A 19,424-nucleotide genomic window follows, 5' to 3' on the forward strand; every position below is an offset into this window, starting at 1 on the left:
AAAATGCGATTTTCTCCCATAAAAATATCACTAAATTCTTTCCTTATTGGGTGGCAGATGGAGGTATTTTTTCAAGATAATCCAATAATAAATGGTTGTCTTAAGCTACTGTTTTCAACATTGAGGCTTTCCTTGCAACAGCCAAAGGGAACTATGCAAAAATCAGACAATCTCGCCACCAAGATCTGTATTCGAAATTTTCGTATAAATGTCTTCTTTGGGAAAATATTGTGAAACCCCAACAATCAGAATTGAATTCTTAGAATTTTCTAGGCGTAGCAAGAAGCTAATTTTGGAGAACAAAGGAAGCCACAACGCGGCGTTGAATATTTAGGCAAAGGGCAATTGTTGTGGAAACGGCGGGGAGGGTAGGAATACTATGACGATTTACAAAACCCTTATTTGACTAGATAAAAGTCAATCTAAGTTTACCTATCTCTTGCTACTGGGCTACTCAATGGTAATATTTAGTTCTATTTGAAAAATATTAGAAATTTTGATAAAAATGAAGATAAGATAGTTCACTTCCAAAAACCCAGTATGTATCTAACACTCCGGGAGTGGACAATTTCCTGAACACATTAAACTCCAATGTCGATTTTGAGATCCCTTAACCGGGCGAAAAAAAGGAACTACATATCCCAATTTTATTCATCTTTATTCTTATAAAAACAAACTAAAATAAAATAGCATCGCTTAGCGCCTTTTGTTTGTTTGCTCTGGTCTTTTCGTGTTATTTATCGCTTTCCTTCATTCTAAATACATTCCATAATCAGTGTATACTGTTTTTGTTATTATTCTGTCTTTATCCATTATTTTGCATTACGCACTGTTTCTTACTTTCACAACGGCGTCATATGTGCTGTGGCTTAACTTTGTATTGGCTTCAAACGGCGGCACAAACAGAATTGCAAGGCGCTAGACTCTTATAATAACCTTATTGACAAGAATAATTAATCGTCTACTCATTGAATAAAATAAATTAGGTAAAAAAGAATGGAAATATTAGGAAAGAAAACTATTAAGAAGAAGTTAAAATATCCTTTACCGGCATGAGTTGCTTTTAGTGATTAAGTACATACATAATGAAACATCAAGCTGCCTGACCGCACATGCGAAAACATGCAATTCTTTCATAAGCCAACTTTTGCAAAATTCTTGGCTGGATGCCGCATTAGCTAAAATTATGAATAATTAAAATCAAACTGAAACTCATGATTCTATTTTTATTCTAGTCTTTTTCCCGTGTTGTGACTTGCAAAATCTCTCCCCCCCACTTATGAGAGCCTGCCTCAAACCTTGTTGTGAGCAATAAAAAGAAGGAAAAAAGTGTACCTGGATTTATAGAAGATAACACAAGATCACACACACACACACAACAATCAACTACAAGCAATACTAGCCAACCAACCCACAACCCTTTATAGTTTCCCTATTCAAAACGAAAGAAAAATGTCTATTGCACCCGTTATTATAGAGGCTACAGCCAAACATACTGCTACGGTGAGTTTAGCCAGCAATATTGAATTTTCCCATAACAAGGTTAACGTGTCATTTTTTCTATTCTCCCCCCTCCCCCACTTTCTTGTCTCATCGCATTCACATTCTAATTACAGTTGATATTTATGCATGGTCTTGGCGATACTGGGTATGTAGAGTGTTAATAATAGTTTTCATGTTGTTTTTGGTGTACTTTGACATTTATATAAACTAATCTAATCAATTTGTTATTTGTAAGTCATTATGGACGTGTCCATACTACTTTATGGGCCTTTGTTGAGTTGCATATCAATGATGATGACCCTAGCTTCTTTGTAGGTGTGACATGACATTGATATCCCTAGGAGTTCTTATTTAACACAACAACTATTTACGGTCAGTAGAAGCACGCATGGCTAAAAGTGAGGTCTAAATTTGTTGCAACAGGAGACTATGGGCTTTTGTTGAGAAGCAATCCTTGTAGGTTCGACATGACACTGATATCCTTAAGAGTTGATATTTAACACAACAAGTACGTACACTCGGTTGAAGCACGCATGGCTAAAAGTTAGGTCTATATTTGGTGGCTTGAAAAAAAAGTTCTTCAATTTTAAAGTACAGGGTGAGATAAAAAAAAAACTGCAACAAAGTCAAATGCCATAATTTTTAATTTTTTTTTTAATTTTATTGAATTGAAAGCAAAAAATGTCGGATATAGCATTAAATTTGAGAGTAAGTTTAGATTTGTTCGAGTTGATCACCCTTGGCACAAATTATGGCCTTCAAACGGCCAAGGAAACCGTCACACGCTGCCCAAATGTTGCTTTGCGGTATTTTGGACCATTCCCGGCGAAGTGCTTGCTTGAGGTGATCGACACTTTGGTATTTTTTAGTGCCAACCTTGCTTTCCAAAATACTCTAGACACAATAGTCCAACGGAGATTGGTATCCGTAGATTTTTTGGTGGCCATTGTGTGCTGGAAATGAAGCGAGGAACCTCATATTGTAAACATTCTTGGGTGGCGCGTGCCGAGTCCGATGCGATACTGGGTCCTGTGGGAATGTCCAAGGTCTACGGCGAAAATGTTTGCGTGCCCAAGGCTTTAATACACCCTGCAGAAGATTTTCGCGATAATATTCGGCATTTATTCTAATGCCACGGTCAATTAATACGAGCAGAGAACGACAATCGGCTGTTATGGCCGATCCATCACCATCATCATGGCCGATGATGCTTGAGTTCCAGTTGGCTAACCGAAGGTGCACATTTTCAGCCGACCTCTTGGGCAAGTAAACATGATCATTTTGTTTGTTTACAACCTGCTGGACAATGAATGTTTTCTCATCGAAGACCACCAAATCAAATTCGGCAGTTCACCACATTCGGCCAAGCGAAGCAAATCACACTTTTGAGTCTATTTTTTTTTCTGTTGCGGTGTAAGTTCTTACACTTTTTGGAATTTCAATGGCTTTACCCCGAGCACATTTTTCAATATTTACCGAATAGAATATTGCGATATGTTCAGCTTACGAGCTATTTTTCGGCCACTGCGACTCGGGTTTCGATCAGGTCGCTTCTTTACTTTTCGAACCATTTCTGCAGATGTTGCTATTTCCCTTCGTCCACTGCCTTGATGCTACGCTACCAATATCACATTCAAATGCTGGAGTGCTCTAACGATAGCCAATTGTGGTTTTCCAGCCAAATATAAAGAAATCGCACTATCACGCTTGAATTCCATCACGAATAACTTTTTTTCTGGGAAATTCTCAACAAAACGACTTTGTACGCTTGTAAGCAATATAATGAGCTGTCACTAGAATAATTTTAACAGCTGAGTGGCTTAGACATATGAGAGCAGTCTGAAGTTGATTGCAGTTTTTTCATCTCAACCTGTAGAGTGATTAAGTAAAGGCTTCTGAGAGACCTCCTCCACTAAGAAGTCAGTCATATACAAAAGGTGGGTTAGAGGTTCCATTAACGAAGAAGTATGTTCCATGAACGAAGAAGATCTAATCTAAATTTAAAAAAAGTTTTCATTAAGTTAATATAGATCTACTTTTGTCAATAAAAAAACCCTATGAGATGCTCCCTGTGCAAATAGAGAAATTCTAGAAATTTCCTAAACATAGAAAAGAGATAAAGAGATCACCTGGAAATAGAGGACCTTTTTGTGCGAAATAGAAGACCACAATGAGCACTTCCTCTATTCCAGAAAGTCTATTGACAGAATAAATCTAAAAAGTCTTTAAAAAGCCTCCACTTCAGATCACCTCTAAATCTCACCAACTCAGATCACCTTTAAATAGAGGACCTTATATTGCGACGTAGAAGACCACAATAAGCACTACTTCTATTTCGAAAAGTCTATTGGCAGAAGAACTCTAAAAAATCTTAAACAAACTTTCAAAAGCATCCACTTCATAAAAAAGCCTGGAGGAATTCTCCAGTACACAATGGACATGTGAGATATTTCCTATATAGAGGTTAGAGGTTATGCTCGATTTTATATGTTTTGTATTTGCCTTTTTCTCTTGACGGTTTCTTCACTCCAAGAACTCTAAAAAGTCTTTTAAACCCCTTTAATAAGCCTCCACTTCATATAAAAGCCTGGAGAAGTACACAATGGAGATGTACGATATTTTCTATTGATATAGGTTATGCTACAGTAGCTGACTTTTTCTCTTGACAGCCACTTCATTGGAAGAACTCTAAAAAGCCTTCAATAAGCCTCCACTTCATAAAAAAAGCCTGGAGGAATTCTCCAGTACACAATGGACATGTAAGATATTTCCTATTGATAGAGGTTATGCTAGTTTTTATATTGACAGTTGATAGCCACTTCACTTTGTCTAAGATGAGCACCTGAAAAATAAGTATAGAAGGAAATAGAAGAACATAAGGTTGTAGATATAAATACCCTAAATTAAATCTTCCCAACAGTTTCTCTGATCAGACAAAGCCAAAGAGTACTTGACACAATCCCACCATACTATTCTTCTGTTTTATATATAAATTTTATATATAATTTATATATATTTTTTAAAATTTATTTTCCAGACATGGTTGGAGCAGTGCTTTGGCTGCCATACGTCCGGCCTGCATGAAAGTTGTTTGCCCCACGGCACCAACACAGCCCGTCTCACTGAATGCCGGTTTTCGTATGCCATCATGGTTTGATTTGAAAACTTTGGATATTTCCGGGCCCGAAGATGAGGAGGGCATTAAGCAGGCTTCACAGAATATTCATAGCATGATAAATACCGAAATTGAAAAGGGTGTACCCGCTGAACGTATTGTCTTGGGTGGTTTCTCACAAGGTGGAGCTTTGGCCCTGTATTCAGCCTTGACCTATAACAAGCCGCTGGCCGGTGTTGTGGCCCTGTCGTGTTGGCTGCCATTGCATAAACAATTTCCTGGTTTAAAAACAAATTCCGATGAAATACCTGTAAGAAAAATTAACTTGATTTGTTTTGTAGACACACTCATAGACCCGTCTCTTGTCTTTGCAGATATTCCAATGCCATGGTGACTTTGATCCTGTTGTTCCCTATAAATTTGGCCAATTGAGTGCTAGCTATTTGAAAAACTTTATGAAAAATGTCACATTCAAAACCTATAATGGCTTATCACACTCATCTTCCGAAGAGGAAATGGACGATATGAAGGTAAATCTTTGAGGTAGTGGACAAAAAGAATATGTGAAGCTAAATTTGTTTGGTTCGGTTTTTTCTCGTTTCAGGACATTCTTGCTAAATGGGTAAATTAATGAAATAATTTAGTTTTTTTGTAGTTTTTGGGTTTTGTTTTCTGCCACTATCTCAAAAGTACATTCTTTTGAAAACCAAAACTAAAGGCCAGAGAATATGCAAAAGAAGAAAAAATTACATTTATTTTCTCCTCACCTTGAAGTGAATTCTAGAAACTAAAAAACAACCACAACAACATTGGCAATAAATAAAGCAAGCAAATATAAATAATAGAAGAAATTAAAAAAAAATACCTTTAAATTAAAAAAAAAAATACCAGAAATTCCACAACTATAAAACAATTATAATTTATAGTATTATCATAGTTATAAAGGCAATTTTAGGTTTATTATTTCATTCTGCAATACTCCCCAACAAAGAGAATAGCAGCGACATAGCCAGAAAAAAAAAAAAAAAACATTTCGAAAACATTCTTTTTTTTTTTGTAGAAAATACAAAAAAAGTTTAACAAATGCCAGGCCATGTGGCTCAATTTTTCTGACTACGCAGCTGCTAATATCCGTCCTGCTTTTTTTCATCCAAAGTTCCTGTACAACTTTCCTTGAAATATACATTCTTCTTGATTTCTTTTTTAAATACCTTTATTTGTGCCTACCCTCCTCTTTTCTTTTTCTTTTCTTCTTATTTTTTTCCACTTTTTCTGAGCTCTGTTCCCCTGAAAGCAAACTTTACACAAATTAGTTTGTATCTAAAAAACTAAAAAACAAAAAAAAAAAAAAAAACAACAAGCAACACAGTATTGTTCCCAAAATACACAATACTCAAGCTCTCACTCTTTATTGAATGCAAATTGTAAAACATTATTTATTGAAAAAGAAAACAAAAAAACTCAACAAATATATAAATAAGAAAATGAAAAAAAAAAAAAAAAAAAAAAAAACAATGGCTAACTATTCGAAAAAATTATATTCAGAAAAAAAATACAAATATTACCGCAACAACAACAACAAAATAGTTCAATAAAAATAACATAAATGAAACAAAAACCAAGTAGTATTACAAATTTTGAAAAAAAAAGTTTTTATTTAAAAATTGGCTACCAAAAAAAAAAAAAGAAAAAAAATGAAAAGTTCACAGAATATTTATCTACTAGGGAGCCAATTGGATGACATGTTAAGAAGAAGTTTCGGTATTTAATAGGTGTGTTGTATCGCTTTGCTAGTTAGGATACCAATTGGTTTTTAATGGATTTTTTTGTTTTTGAAAATAAGATCAACGAATTTTTTCTAAATGGTCTTCGGTCAAAGCCTTCACATAAAGAAGACATACGGGTATTTTATAAAGAGAGGACATTAAGGGATCACCATGAGACCTCCTTCTCTTCATAAAAGTCTATAGATAGAAAAAGTCTTAACGGTCTTTATGAAAACTTTTAAGAAGCCTCATCGAAATGCCAAAAAAAAGGAAAAACCTGGAAGGAATTCTTTGAAAAAATATATTAAAAACATTCACGTTTAATTGTTCCGATGGTTGAAGGTCTTTGAAAAAAAAGCATTTTTTTAAAAATCTATGTTTTATTGATCTTTGAAAAAATATTTTTCAAAAATCCACGTTTTATTGGTCCGATGTTCAAAGGTCTCTTAAAAAAATATTTTTCAAAAATCCACGTTTTATTGCTCTGATATTTTTAAATATCCACGTTTATTTGTTCAATGTCTTAATAAAGGCCCTTGAAACATCTTTTTAAATTTTTTTCAAATAAAAAAAAGGTAGATTTTTAACATACTATTCAAAATACTTTTTTTTTATATAAATTTATTCAAGGCCCAATTAAATTGATTGATTTCTTAGAAATAGTATTTCAAGGTGTGGCAATAAATGTGAATTTTTTAAAAATATGTTTTCTAGGGATTGAAATTATATCTGATTTTTTTTATATTTTTTCCAAGTACCTATGTTTTTTTTACCATTTGTAGGGTATCACTTTTGCACCTAGAGAATAGAATCTCAAAATAAGTGTTAATTTAATAAAACAATTAATTTAATATACATTCCCTATGTATAGAGGTTATATTAGATTTTGGAGCTCTTAAAGGTCTTTACAAAAACCTTCAAACCTCATCAAAATCCAACAAAAAAAAAATAAATAAATAAAAACCCTGGAAGGAATTCTCCACCAAACAAACGTATAGAGGTTATATTAGGTTTTGGACCTCTTAAAGGCCTTTATAAAAACCCTCAAGCCTCATCGAAATGCAAAAAAAAAAAAAAAACCTGGAAGGAATTCTCCACCAAACAAACGTCATCTAAGACATTTGCTATGTAGGGAGATTATGTAATGTTTTGGATGCGTATTGGACATTTTCTGGCACTTCACTTGGAGACCGATGGTCCCATTGGGCTCACCCTGAAAAATTAGGACAGGGTGGAAGGACAGAAAAGAAGGTCGTAGAGATAAATTCTCTGAAAGATATGGTATTTCTCAAATGGTGCCTTGAATGTACTTAATCGCCACTTCTGTGACAGTCAGAATCTCTTTCTGAAAAAAGCTTCAATTGCTTTTTTGTTATACATGAATTTACGATAAAAAAAGATTTTTGATTCCCTCCTTAGCCTGTCCCATTTTAATATCTGAGTCGATTTAGCCATGTCCGTCCTTCAGTTCATTGGTCCGGAGTCCAAACGGCATGTCATAGAGAGCTAATAATTTGCGCAGAGTCGTCTTTTGCCTGCAGGCATTGATTCTCTCCTTAGCCTGTTCCATTTCAGTATCTGAATCGATTTAGCCATGTCCGTTCTTCAGTCTGTGGGTCCGTCCACAGTCCAAACGGCATGTCATAGAGAGCTAATAATTTGCCCAGAGTTGTCTTATGTCTGCAGGCAGTTCAAGTTCAAAAATTAGCTAGATCGTTCCACGTTTTAGAATAGCCCTCCATATAATTGTACCTCTCGATATTCGATATTTTGATGATTTCAGCCTTAGTTTTTAGTGGAATAGCTTCAAATTTGGTATTTGGAGTTCGTATTGAGTTCTACCCAATGTGGCAGAACTTTGTCTATTTAGGTGGAAGTCTTTCTATAGCCACCATATAATTGTCCTCCCGATATTCGATATTTTGATAATTTCAGAATCAGTTTCTAGCGGAATAGCTTAAAATCGGTATTTGGAGTTCGTAATGAGTTCTACCTAATGTGGCGGAACGTTGTCTATATAGGTGCACGTTTTCCTATAGTTCTCCTATAATTTTACCTTCCGATACTAAGTTTTTGTCGATTTTAGCTACAGTTTCTGGCGGAATAGCTTGAAATTCAGTAATTGAAGTTAGTAATGGGTTCTACCTAATGTGGCAGAACATTGTCTATTTAGCTCCACGTTTTTCTATGGCCCCCATATAATTGTACCTCCCGATATTCGGTATTTTGATGATTTTAGCCTCAGTTTTTAGCGGAATAGCATAAAATTCGGTATTTGGCGTACGTAATGAGTTCTATTTACGGAACGTTGTCTATATAGGTCCATGTTTTCCGATACCCCCATATAATTGTACCTCCCCATATTTGGAATTTTACGATTTTAGCCTCAGTTTCTAACGTAATGGCACACAATTCGGTAGTCACAGTTCAAAATGGGTTGTACCAACTGTAGCAGAACATTTTCCGTATAGGTTCATGTTATCCAAAAAAAAACATGGTTTATCCTTGAGCATACTTCAAAAATATAAAAAAACTTGGTATGGTCCTTATAAAAAATTTTAAAAATATTTAAAATGTTCAAGTTTTTTTTATTAATTTATTTTTTTAATAAAAAACTATTTTCTCATTTTAAAGCTATTCATTCTCATAAAGCTGCTTTCATGATTTCTTTAATTTAATTATTTTTTTATAATTTTAAATTATATTTTTATGTTTTAGGTTTCAAGCGCCTCTCACCTTTGAGTAGAGATCTTCATTTTTTGGCCGCTTATTGATTTATGTAAAAAATTTAAAATTCTCAATTTTAATTTTATAAATATTTTCACAAAAAATAAAAGTAGAAGGGTACAATTAAAAAAAAAAATGAATAAAAAGTAAAAAATTTCGTGCAAACAAACTTGGTATTTTGATGAACTCTCATTTAAACTCTCATTTATGATAAATTCTCATTTTTTCGTACCCACTGCTTGAAGTTCTCACTTAAACGACTCTTAAATCATTAAAGATCACATAATACGTTAATTTTATTTCTTCCCAGGGGCCATTTTATGCTTTATTTTTTTACTCTCAATATTGTGTATTATTTTCTATCCATTCGATTTTTTTCTATTTCTATCTTTCTTACAGACCAATGACTATAGTAATATCAAGCCACGTAGTTCCACGGCCTCAAATGTGGAACAATGTTGTCATATTTTATAACTAGAATGTAGTTTAAAAACATTAGTTAAAAACAAACAAAAACTCATCTCATTAAATGAAACTGAAACTGAAACCGGAACTGATACATGCCTCATTGCTGTTCGAGCGGCGCTCTATTTCTAACTATCTCATGTACTCTCTCCATTTTAACTCTATCTCTCTCACTCTCTCTTTGTAACATTTTATAGAAAAATTTTGTTATTTATATTGTTAATTTTCATTGGAAATGGAATAATTTTTAATTTATCATTGTTGTTTTTGTTTTTCTTTTCTAATTGAAAATATTTTCATTTTGTAGTTTTTATTATATTTTATAAAAAAAAACAGTTAAATATACAGATATATTATCTGCTGAAACCACAAGAAACATTTCAAAGTAATTTCATAGAATTCATAATAAAATAAACAGGTAAGGTAGTAATATTCTCTCACTTTCATCATTTACTCTATTCTCCATTCACAACGAAATGAGTGTGCTTGGCATTTTGCAAAAATTACGGTTTGTTTTGCAGAGCAAGGCTTGATTGAGCCATGTATCATCAAAAAAGATCAATAATAACAACAACAATTTGGCAAAACGGTCATCACAGAGTTGCCGTTTAGTAACGATAAGACGTTATGTTGCCATATGGCAGCTTTCCTTCTATGATTCGTTGGCGTTTGGCTTTTTCATACTACTCACCACTAGATGGCAATGCCATATCAATAACAGGGTACTTCACATACAGTTCGTTATTTTTCAATTAGCAAACGAGCATTATATTTAAAGGGAATTTTCAATAAAATATCGAATGAACATTGTAACAAGTAACGAAAGTCTTATAGTCAGACGGGGGGCGACTTTATGATACCCTACACCCCTTTGCATATTTCCTAGAACTTCACATTACAAATAAAAATTTTTATGGGGAATTTGTGAGAATTAAATCATATCAGCTATGATTATAGTTATCATTTAAAGTCCAAACGAACTAATATATGGAGGAATATCCTTCTTTGAATCGATTTTTACAAAATTTGGCGAGGCACTTGTGCCTTTTAAATTCGGACATTACATTACTCATTTGGTGCACTATTAAGTTGAAATCGGATAAAGATATATATGGGAGCCATATTGAAACCTGAACCGATCCCGATAAAATTTGGCAAAGATATTACTGAGCTGTATTTGATATATTTCCCCAAATATCATTGTTACAGAGGGCATATTACGGCTGCGGAGGACAAAAATAACAAATCGGATAAACAATATATATGGTAGCTATAGCTATATCTGAACCGATTTTCACCAAATTTTATATACTTGCTTCTAGGTTCAATTTGGTCGTAAGAGCCAAATTTCATCCCATTTGGGCTAATATTACGGCTTTGGTGCACAATAAAAGGCAAATCGGACGAATATATATATGGGAGCTATATCTAAATTTTGAGCAATTATCACTAATTTCAATAGGGCTTTTCCTTGGGTCAAGTAAAAGACTTGTGCAAAATTTCATCGGGATCGGACAATAAATGGGACCTGTACTTTGTTTTGCAAAAATACATGGGCAGACAGACGGAGGGACGGACTGACATGCATAAATCGACTCAGAATATGATTCTATGCAGATCATCAAAAGGAACTATGGATCTATCTCGTTTCCTTTTGCCTGTCACAAACAAATTCCCAAAGCCATAATACCCTGACCCGCTTCTGGTGTAGGGGGTATAAAAATAGTAACCTAAATAGAGGGCGAATAGCTCCCCCTTCTCTGACATGTTTTGAAATTTTCGAACTAAGATTCCTTGGAATCCTTTAATTTTAGCTACATATGAACCTGCAAGAATCTATTAGTTTTATAATTTTTTCCGATCTCATAAGTAAAAATCTTAGTAAAAATGTTTACATTCTCACAGTTCTGGAATAGGGCAACATGACTTCTTCGTAGAGGAACAAAGGAGTTTTAGGTTGACGTAGTTCGATTTTGGCCCTAGGCTCCTTTGTTAATTACGGAAGAAGTCAGCCGATGACTTAAGCCAGCCAAATAAGCGCTTTATGTATTTCCATCTTAAGTTCGGCCGGGCCGACCTCTTAATACCCTCCACCATTTGGAACGAATTTGGCAATTTTCAAAAAAATCCATTAAAAATTCTTTTAGAATCTTAAAAATACCGAATGTAGCCGTTATATAAGGGTCCATACGACGACATGGACCTGCATAGGCAACTTTTGTCATAGGTCATTACAATATTCAAATGCGAAACTTGAAAAAAATGCGTTGAATAATATCGCTAAAATCAACAAAATGCCGAATATAGGGATGTATCAAAACGTGGACCTGCCCGGACAATTTTCTGTCATAGGCTGTAGTATCCATTACGAACTACAAATACCAAATTTGAAACAATTCCGGTGAATATTGTCGCTAAAATCATGAAAAAACCGAATATCGGAAGGTATTTTTATATGGGGTCTATATGAAGACGTGGATATGCCCGGACAATTTTCTGTCATAGGTTGTAGTATCCTTTACGAACTTCAAATACTAAATTTGAAACAATTCCGGTTAATAATGTCGCTAAAATCATCAAAATACCGAATATCGGGAGGTATTTTTATATGGGGGCTATATGAAGACGTGAACATGCCCGGACATTTTTCTGTCATAGGTTGTAGTATCCAATGCGAACTTCAAATACCAAATTTGAAACAATTCCGGTTAATAATGTCGCTAAAATCGTCAAAATAACGAATATCGGGAGGACACATTTTTTTTGTCATAGGCTGTAGTACCCATTTCGAACTTTAAACATGAAATTTTAAATAATTCCGTTAAATAATGTCGCTAAAATCATGAAAATACCGAATATCGGAAGTCAATGGTATATGGGAGCTATACGAAAACGTGGACCGATATGGCCAATTTACAAACTCAACCTGCCTACTGGTAAACTATGCATGTATGTATGTATATTAGCCTTCTATCTCAATTCGTTCCAAAGATAGCGTGATTACAACAGACAGACGGACGGACATCGGTATAACGTCTTAGAATTTTACCACGATCCAGAATATATATACTTTTTTTGAGTCTATTATGAATATTTCGCAAAGCTAATATATCCTCCATAGAATGGTGTAGGGTATAAAAACATATTTTTGTAGCACTTTTAAGCACACATACACACATACAAATAAAGAGTTCCATAGGAAATCTTAATATTCAGTCTGTGGCAAATAGAGTTAATGTTTACATATGTTTTCCTCATTTCCCAAGCATTGGCAACCCTAGCCTCTGTTGGTGGCTTGTGTGTTTGGTTTTTTTTTTTTTTTGCATAGATTGTTTGGTTTGTTGCTTTTCCCTCTTCATCTGATTTGGCAGTTGGCAGTTGAACCGAACGCACGTGAATTTGCGAATTGTCGCACAGTAACGGTATAAACGAAAAAAAAGCAACAACACACTCGTGGTGAGAACGTAAACAAACTGTAGAAGAGATTTTTATGCGTGTCGTTGTGGTTCTAAGAATAAGAATAACGGAAAGTGATTGTTTGAAAAAGAAAAATCAACAAAACTAAAGACTCAAAGAATGAAAAAAATATATCAAAACAGAACAAAACAAAACTAAACAAAAATTCAATAATCTAAAGAAACAAGAAACATCAAAAACATACCTTTGTTTTGCTAATTAATTTGCGCTCGATACCAGAAAAGAAAAACCCAAGAAAAAACAAAAGAAAAGACAACAAAAGGAAAATATCACAACATGAAAGCAAGTAGTAACTCTCCTTAAGCTGTTGACGTTATGTCAATGAAGTGTTGTAAGTCGTCTACCTTATAAGGAAAGAAAGAGTAGAAAAAAAAGGGGATTGCATTTCATTGGGCCTTTCCCAAAAACAAAAAAAAAAACAACAAGTGTTTACAATTGGAGTTGTGTGTTGGTGGTGTTGTTGTCCCGGGGTTTCTCCAAGAAAAAAAATGTAAGTTTTATTGCTTGGCCTTTATGGACATATCTAAATATTCCTGTTTGTCTCCAAACAGGTACTTAATAGGTTAAAGCTTAGAAACGGGTCCTAACCGAGTCAGCTTTATATGTTAGTGGTACTATGTAAGTAATTTGCAGAGGCGGGAAAATCTCTTGCATAGGAGTGAGTGTTCATCGTGTGTTTATGTGTCAATCAAAATTTTGGTTTCCATAGAAAAAGGAAAGTGTTTGGGTGTAAACAAGTGAGGGCTGAAAAGTTGAGGCCTTTTGAAAAGCGACATTTTCGACATGATTTGACAAAATTAAGCCAACAACATTGGGGTAGGTTTCGGCCGCGTTTTCAAACTAATTACGAATTAGCTGAGCTATAAATGCAAATTTAAGATGCTTTCCAAGGCGCAAACTTAAAATATTTTTTTTTCGATTAATAAAAAAAAAACTTTGGAAAAAAAATAAAGGGAACAAAAGGACCTCTTTGGTGATTCGCTTGGGTTTTAAATTTGTGACCAAAATAATCCTCGCATTTTTATACCCTCCACCATAGTATGGAGGTTATACTAAGTTTGTCATTTCGTTTCTAACACATTGAAAAATATATTTTAGACCCCACAAAGTATATATATTCTTCATCAGCATAAAATTCGATGTCCGTCCGTCTGTCCGTCTATGGAAATCACTCTAGCTTCCGAACGAAATGAAGCAGGTTAATAAAATTTTACTCAAATGTATATTATGTCTTCAGGACTTTTGGTATTGAAAATGGGTCATGTAGGGCCACGCTTTGTTATAGCCCCCAAAGATTGGTACCTCCCGATATTCGGTATTTTGATGATTTTAGCGATATTATTCACCGGAATTGTTTCAAATTTGGTAATTGAAGTTCGTAATGGATAGCTTGAGACAGAAAATTGTCCGAGCAGGTCCACGTCTTCGCATATCCCCCATACTGTTACCTGCCTATATTCAGTACTTTGATGATTTTAGCGACATTATTCACCGGAAATGTTTCAAATTTGGTATTTAAAGTTCATAATGGCCACTACAGCCTATGGCAGAAAATTGTCTATGCAGGTCCACGTCTTCGTATAGGCCCCATATAAGGATACCTCTCAATATTCGGCATTTTGATGATTTTAGCGATATTATTTACCGGAATTGTTTCAAATTTGCTTTTTGAAGTTCAGAATGGATACTACAGCCTATGACAGAAAATTTTCCGGGCAGGTCCACGTCTTCCTATAGCCTCCATATAATGGTAACTCCCGATAATCGGTATTTTGATGATTTTGGCGATATTATTCACCGGAATTGTTTCAAATTTGGAATTTGAAGTTCTTCGTATAGCCCCCATACAATGTTACCTCCCTATATTCGGTATTTTGGTGATTTAAGCGACATTATTCACCGGAATTGTGTCAAACTTGGTATTTGAAGTTCGTAATGGAGATGACAGCCTATGACAGAAAATTGTCCGGGCAGGTCCACGTTTTCGTATAGCCCCCATATAATGTTACCTCCCGATATTCGGTGTTTTGATGATTTTAGCGATATTATTCACCGGAATTATTTCAAATTTGTTATTTAAAGTTCTTTACTAATACTACAGCCTTCGACAGAAAATTATCTGTGCAGGTCCACGTTTTTTTACATCCCTATATTCGGCATTTTGATAATTTTAGCGACATTATTAAAGGCAATTTTTTAAGTTTCGCATTTAAATATTGCCATATGACAAAAGTTGCATATGCAGGTCCACGTCGTCGTATAGACCCTAATATAACTGCAATATTTGGCTTTTTTTAAATATATTTTTTAATAATTTTTAACGGATTTTATTTATTAATTTTTTTTGTTGAAAATCGTCGAATTCCTTGCAAATGGCGGAGGGTATTAAGAGCTCAGCCCGGCCGAACTTTAGGTGGAAATACATAAAGCGCTTATTTGGCTGGCTTAAGTCATCGGCTGGCTTCTTCGGAAATTAAGATAGGAGCCTAGGGCCAAAATCGAACTACGTCAACCTAAAACTCCTTTGTTTCTCTACGAAGAAGCCATGTTGCCCTATTCCAGAACTGCGTGAATGTAAACATTTTTACTAAGATAACCGATTTTCTCTTTTTAGGGAATCGGAACAATTTTAAAAGTAGTAGATTCCTACAGGTTCATGTGTAACTAAAAATGAAAGGATTGCTAGGAATCTTAATCCGAAAATTGCAAAACATTTGAAGGAAGGGGGAACTTTTCGCCCTCTACTATTAAGTTAACTATTTTTATACCCTACACCAGAAGCTGGCCAGGGTATTATGTCTTTGTGAATTTATTTGTAACAGGCAAAAAAAGACGAGATAGACGCATAGGTCCTTTTTGATGATCTGCATAGAATCATATTCTGTGTCGATTTATGCATGTCCGTCCGTCTGTCCATGCTTTTTGGTCTCATTTATTGTCCGATCTACATGAAATTTTGTATAAGTCATTTTTTTGACCCAAGGACGAACCCTATTGAATTTGTAGATAATCGCTCAAATTTTAGGTATAGCTCCCATATAAATCTTCGTCCGATTTGCCTTTTATTGTGCACCAAACGTGTAATATTAGTCCAAAGGTGATGGAATTTGGCACTTACTAGCCAATTGATCCTAGAAACAAGTATGCCAAATTTGATCGAAATCGCTTCAGATATAGCTATAGCTCCCATATATATTATTCAGGCGATTTGTTATTTTTGTCCTCCACAGCCATAGTATGCACTCTCTGACAACGATATTTCGGGAAATATATCAAATACAGCTCAGCAATACCTTTGCTAAATTTTATCGAGATCGGTTCAGATTTGGATATAGTTCCGACATATATATCTTCGTCCGATTTACCTTTTATTGGGCACCAAACGTGTAATATTAACCCAAATGGGATGGAATTTGGCACTTCCGACCGAATTGAGCCTAGAAACAAGTATGCCAAATTTGATGGAAATCGCTTCAGACATAGCTATAGCTCCCATGTATATTTTTTTATCCGATTTGTCATTTTCATCCTCCGCAGCCATAATATGCACTCTCTGACAACGATATTTCGGGAAATATATCAAATACAGCTCAGCAATACCTTTGCTAAATTTTATCAAGATCGGTTCAGATTTGGATATAGCTCCCACATATATATCTTCGTCCGATTTGCCTTTTATTGGGCGCCAAACGTGTAATATTAACACAAATGGGATGGAATTTGGCACTTACGACCCAATAGAGCCTAGAAACAAGTATGCCAAATTTGATCGAAATCGCTGCAGATATAGCTATAACTCCCATATATATTATTCAGGCGATTTGTTATTTTTGTCCTCCACAGCCGTAATATGCACTCTCTAACAACGATATTTGGGGAAATATATCAAATACAGCTCAGCAATACCTTTGCCAATTTTTATCGAGATCGGTTCAGGTTTGATATATGCCTTTATCCGATTTCAAGTTAATTGTGCACCAAATATATTAACATATAAGCCCGAATTGAAAAGGCACAAATGTCTTGGTTCCGAGGAGGATATTCCTCTCATATATTAGTTCCTTTGGACTTTAAATTATAATTACAATCATAGTTGGTGTGGTTTAATTCTCACAAATTGCCCATAAAAACTTTTATTTGTTAAGTGAAGCTCAACTATATTTCCAAAGGAGTGTAGGGTATCATAAAGTTGGCTCTTAGACTTTCCTTACTGGTTACCTCTACTTTAAGAATCTCTTGGATTTTTCCCGTAATTTTCAAAAAAAAAGTTGGATGAATTATTGGATGTGAACTCCCCTTATGTTGATCACCTGTTAAACACTGTATAACAAATCTATTTGGATCTTAACTGTCAATTCCATTGCGCATACGTCAAATAAGAACCACTGGATTTAAGAAGCCTCTATGGCATTCTTCAACTCTAGGTGCAGCTGCTGCGATCCCGTTTAATGGCAGTTTTTAATCACATTTGAAAAAAATGACCAAAGAGACCGTTTTTATGATTCACTTTGGGGGGGTTAAAAATAATCCTCGTATTGTTATCTGTGCTATTGCCGAACACACTTTATGCCTAAAATGTTGTGACGATTTCAAGGATTCTTAATCCGAAAATTAAAAAAAAAATCTGGAAGAGGAGGCAACTTTTCTCTCTTTATTTCCTTAATTTTTCGAACTAATCTTTTAACCCGCCGATGCGTGTTCTATTTTCAGTTCTACGCTCATAATTTACTGAATTTTTCCTGTAATAATTGAAAATAAAGAAATATGTCGCACAGAAAAATATTGAATGTGAACTACCCTAATGCCGTGAACGCCTTATAGCACATTTACATACATTACATCCAGTGCATGGCAGACGAATACAGGTAGATGCATCGGCACTTGTGAACATTGATATGTCAAAAATTTTAAAAAGTTTCAAATGCTAGAATTTTTGCCCAGAACAAATTGGAAAATAATTTCTGAATTGAGACATCGGCTATGAATATAGGAGAAATCTAAATCTTCTAGCGAGCATTGCAACTGCGCACCAGGGGGTTAAAATTAAATAAAAAACATTCGACATCAAAAAAAAAATTTTTCTTGTCTCCCAATTCAAGGCTGAAATCTTATCGCCATATATTGCGTTTTCGAGAGGGTGAGCACTTGGGGAAGCATAGATGTTGATATTTCTATCAACATGAAAATAATATGCCAATTTTTTTTAATTGCGAATTTGCAATTGTTTTTTTTTTCTTTGCAATATGCTTATCACACTCTATCACAAACTTGTATACAAACACATATTGTTTTTAATAAATGCATCAATATTAGAAAAAATACTATTGTGGAATTTTGAAAACTAAGAGTTTCGAAAAAAAACAATGAATTTCTAATCCCATTCGTCATGTATTTCGCAAAACAATGAAAACAATGTCTCAAATTCTTTACGTGATCCAGAGTGGGACTTTGAAACAATGTCGTCGTGTTACAGTTCTAAAATGATTAATTCCATGCGGACATGAAACCATTAAACAAAACCATCATCTCTGAGAAATCTGACTTCATTTGATGATTGATGAGCACAGAAATCACATTTTTTCAATGCCAAATATACGGTACCCTTCATTTGCCAATATTTCGATTATTGGCAAGATATTTGAAAATATCATCTCTTTTACGAAATTATGTTATTTTTTTCGAGATACAGGTATTATTTTTCAAGTTATGGGGTCTAAAGTGTCTTAGGAAGAAGTATTTAAAGAGTCGGAAAGTTTGCCTAATGTTTTGGGGATATCTTGGGTATTTGGTCAGATATACATATGAAATCTACAGAAATTGCAGGAATGACATTCTCCTTTCCTAATCTTTTTATTTTAGAGCGATACATTAACTTTTTCGGAAGTTACAGGCCAAAGAACACAAGAATAAAGAATATTAAATAAATTAAAAAATTCAAGCACACCACAACTTTTGGTTATATCTCGGGAATTTAGCAAGATACAACTACGTAACTTACAGGAATGTTTCATTTAATACTCTCCTTTCAAAATCAGTTGATTTTATTCGAAAGCATCAACAATTTCACAAGTTATGGTCTTTGGAAAGTTATGCAGAAAATAATTTTTAAATTTGAAAAACTGAGCACTTGGAATATTTTGGCGATATCTTGGGTATTTGCTCAGATATATTGATGTAGCCTATAGAAAAGTAAGATATGATAGTCCTCTTTAAATATTGTTTTATTTCAGTGAGATACATTAACTATTTTCAAAGTTAGAGGTCAAAGACTTCAAGGACAAGAAGCAGTAAACAACTTAAAAAATGTAAACACTAGTAAACTTTTGGCTATAACTTGGGTATTTGATGAGATATGATCATAAAACTTATAG

At 34.3% G+C, this 19,424-nt stretch overlaps 2 protein-coding genes across 3 annotated transcripts in view; both read left to right on the plus strand.

Annotated features, from left to right (window-relative positions):
• Window positions 1–828: 828 nt before the first annotated feature.
• On the plus strand, window positions 829–9,838 carry LOC101890399 (acyl-protein thioesterase 1). Of its 2 annotated transcripts, none has more exons than XM_059129444.1 (7): window positions 829–986; window positions 1,236–1,503; window positions 1,617–1,648; window positions 4,541–4,928; window positions 4,993–5,148; window positions 5,223–5,240; window positions 9,511–9,838. In XM_059129444.1, the coding sequence occupies exons 2-7, from the start codon at window positions 1,453–1,455 to the stop codon at window positions 9,583–9,585; spliced, it is 720 nt and encodes a 239-aa protein (XP_058985427.1). In that variant the 5' UTR covers window positions 829–986; window positions 1,236–1,452; the 3' UTR covers window positions 9,586–9,838. The 2 variants fall into 2 exon arrangements, with proteins under 2 accessions (XP_058985427.1, XP_058985428.1); XM_059129445.1 differs by lacking the exon at window positions 9,511–9,838 and adding an exon at window positions 9,103–9,240.
• Window positions 9,839–12,918: 3,080 nt separating this feature from the next.
• LOC101896421 (ATP-binding cassette sub-family G member 1) overlaps window positions 12,919–19,424 on the plus strand; it is a 32,765-nt gene continuing 26,259 nt past the window's right edge. The window contains exon 1 of the mRNA XM_059129499.1: window positions 12,919–13,543. The gene's annotated coding sequence lies outside the window, so the exon portion shown is untranslated. The remainder of the gene's footprint in view (window positions 13,544–19,424) is intronic.

This window comes from Musca domestica, unplaced genomic scaffold (assembly GCF_030504385.1).
Source record: "Musca domestica strain aabys unplaced genomic scaffold, Musca_domestica.polishedcontigs.V.1.1 61, whole genome shotgun sequence".
Taxonomy (NCBI): Eukaryota; Metazoa; Arthropoda; class Insecta; order Diptera; family Muscidae; genus Musca; species Musca domestica.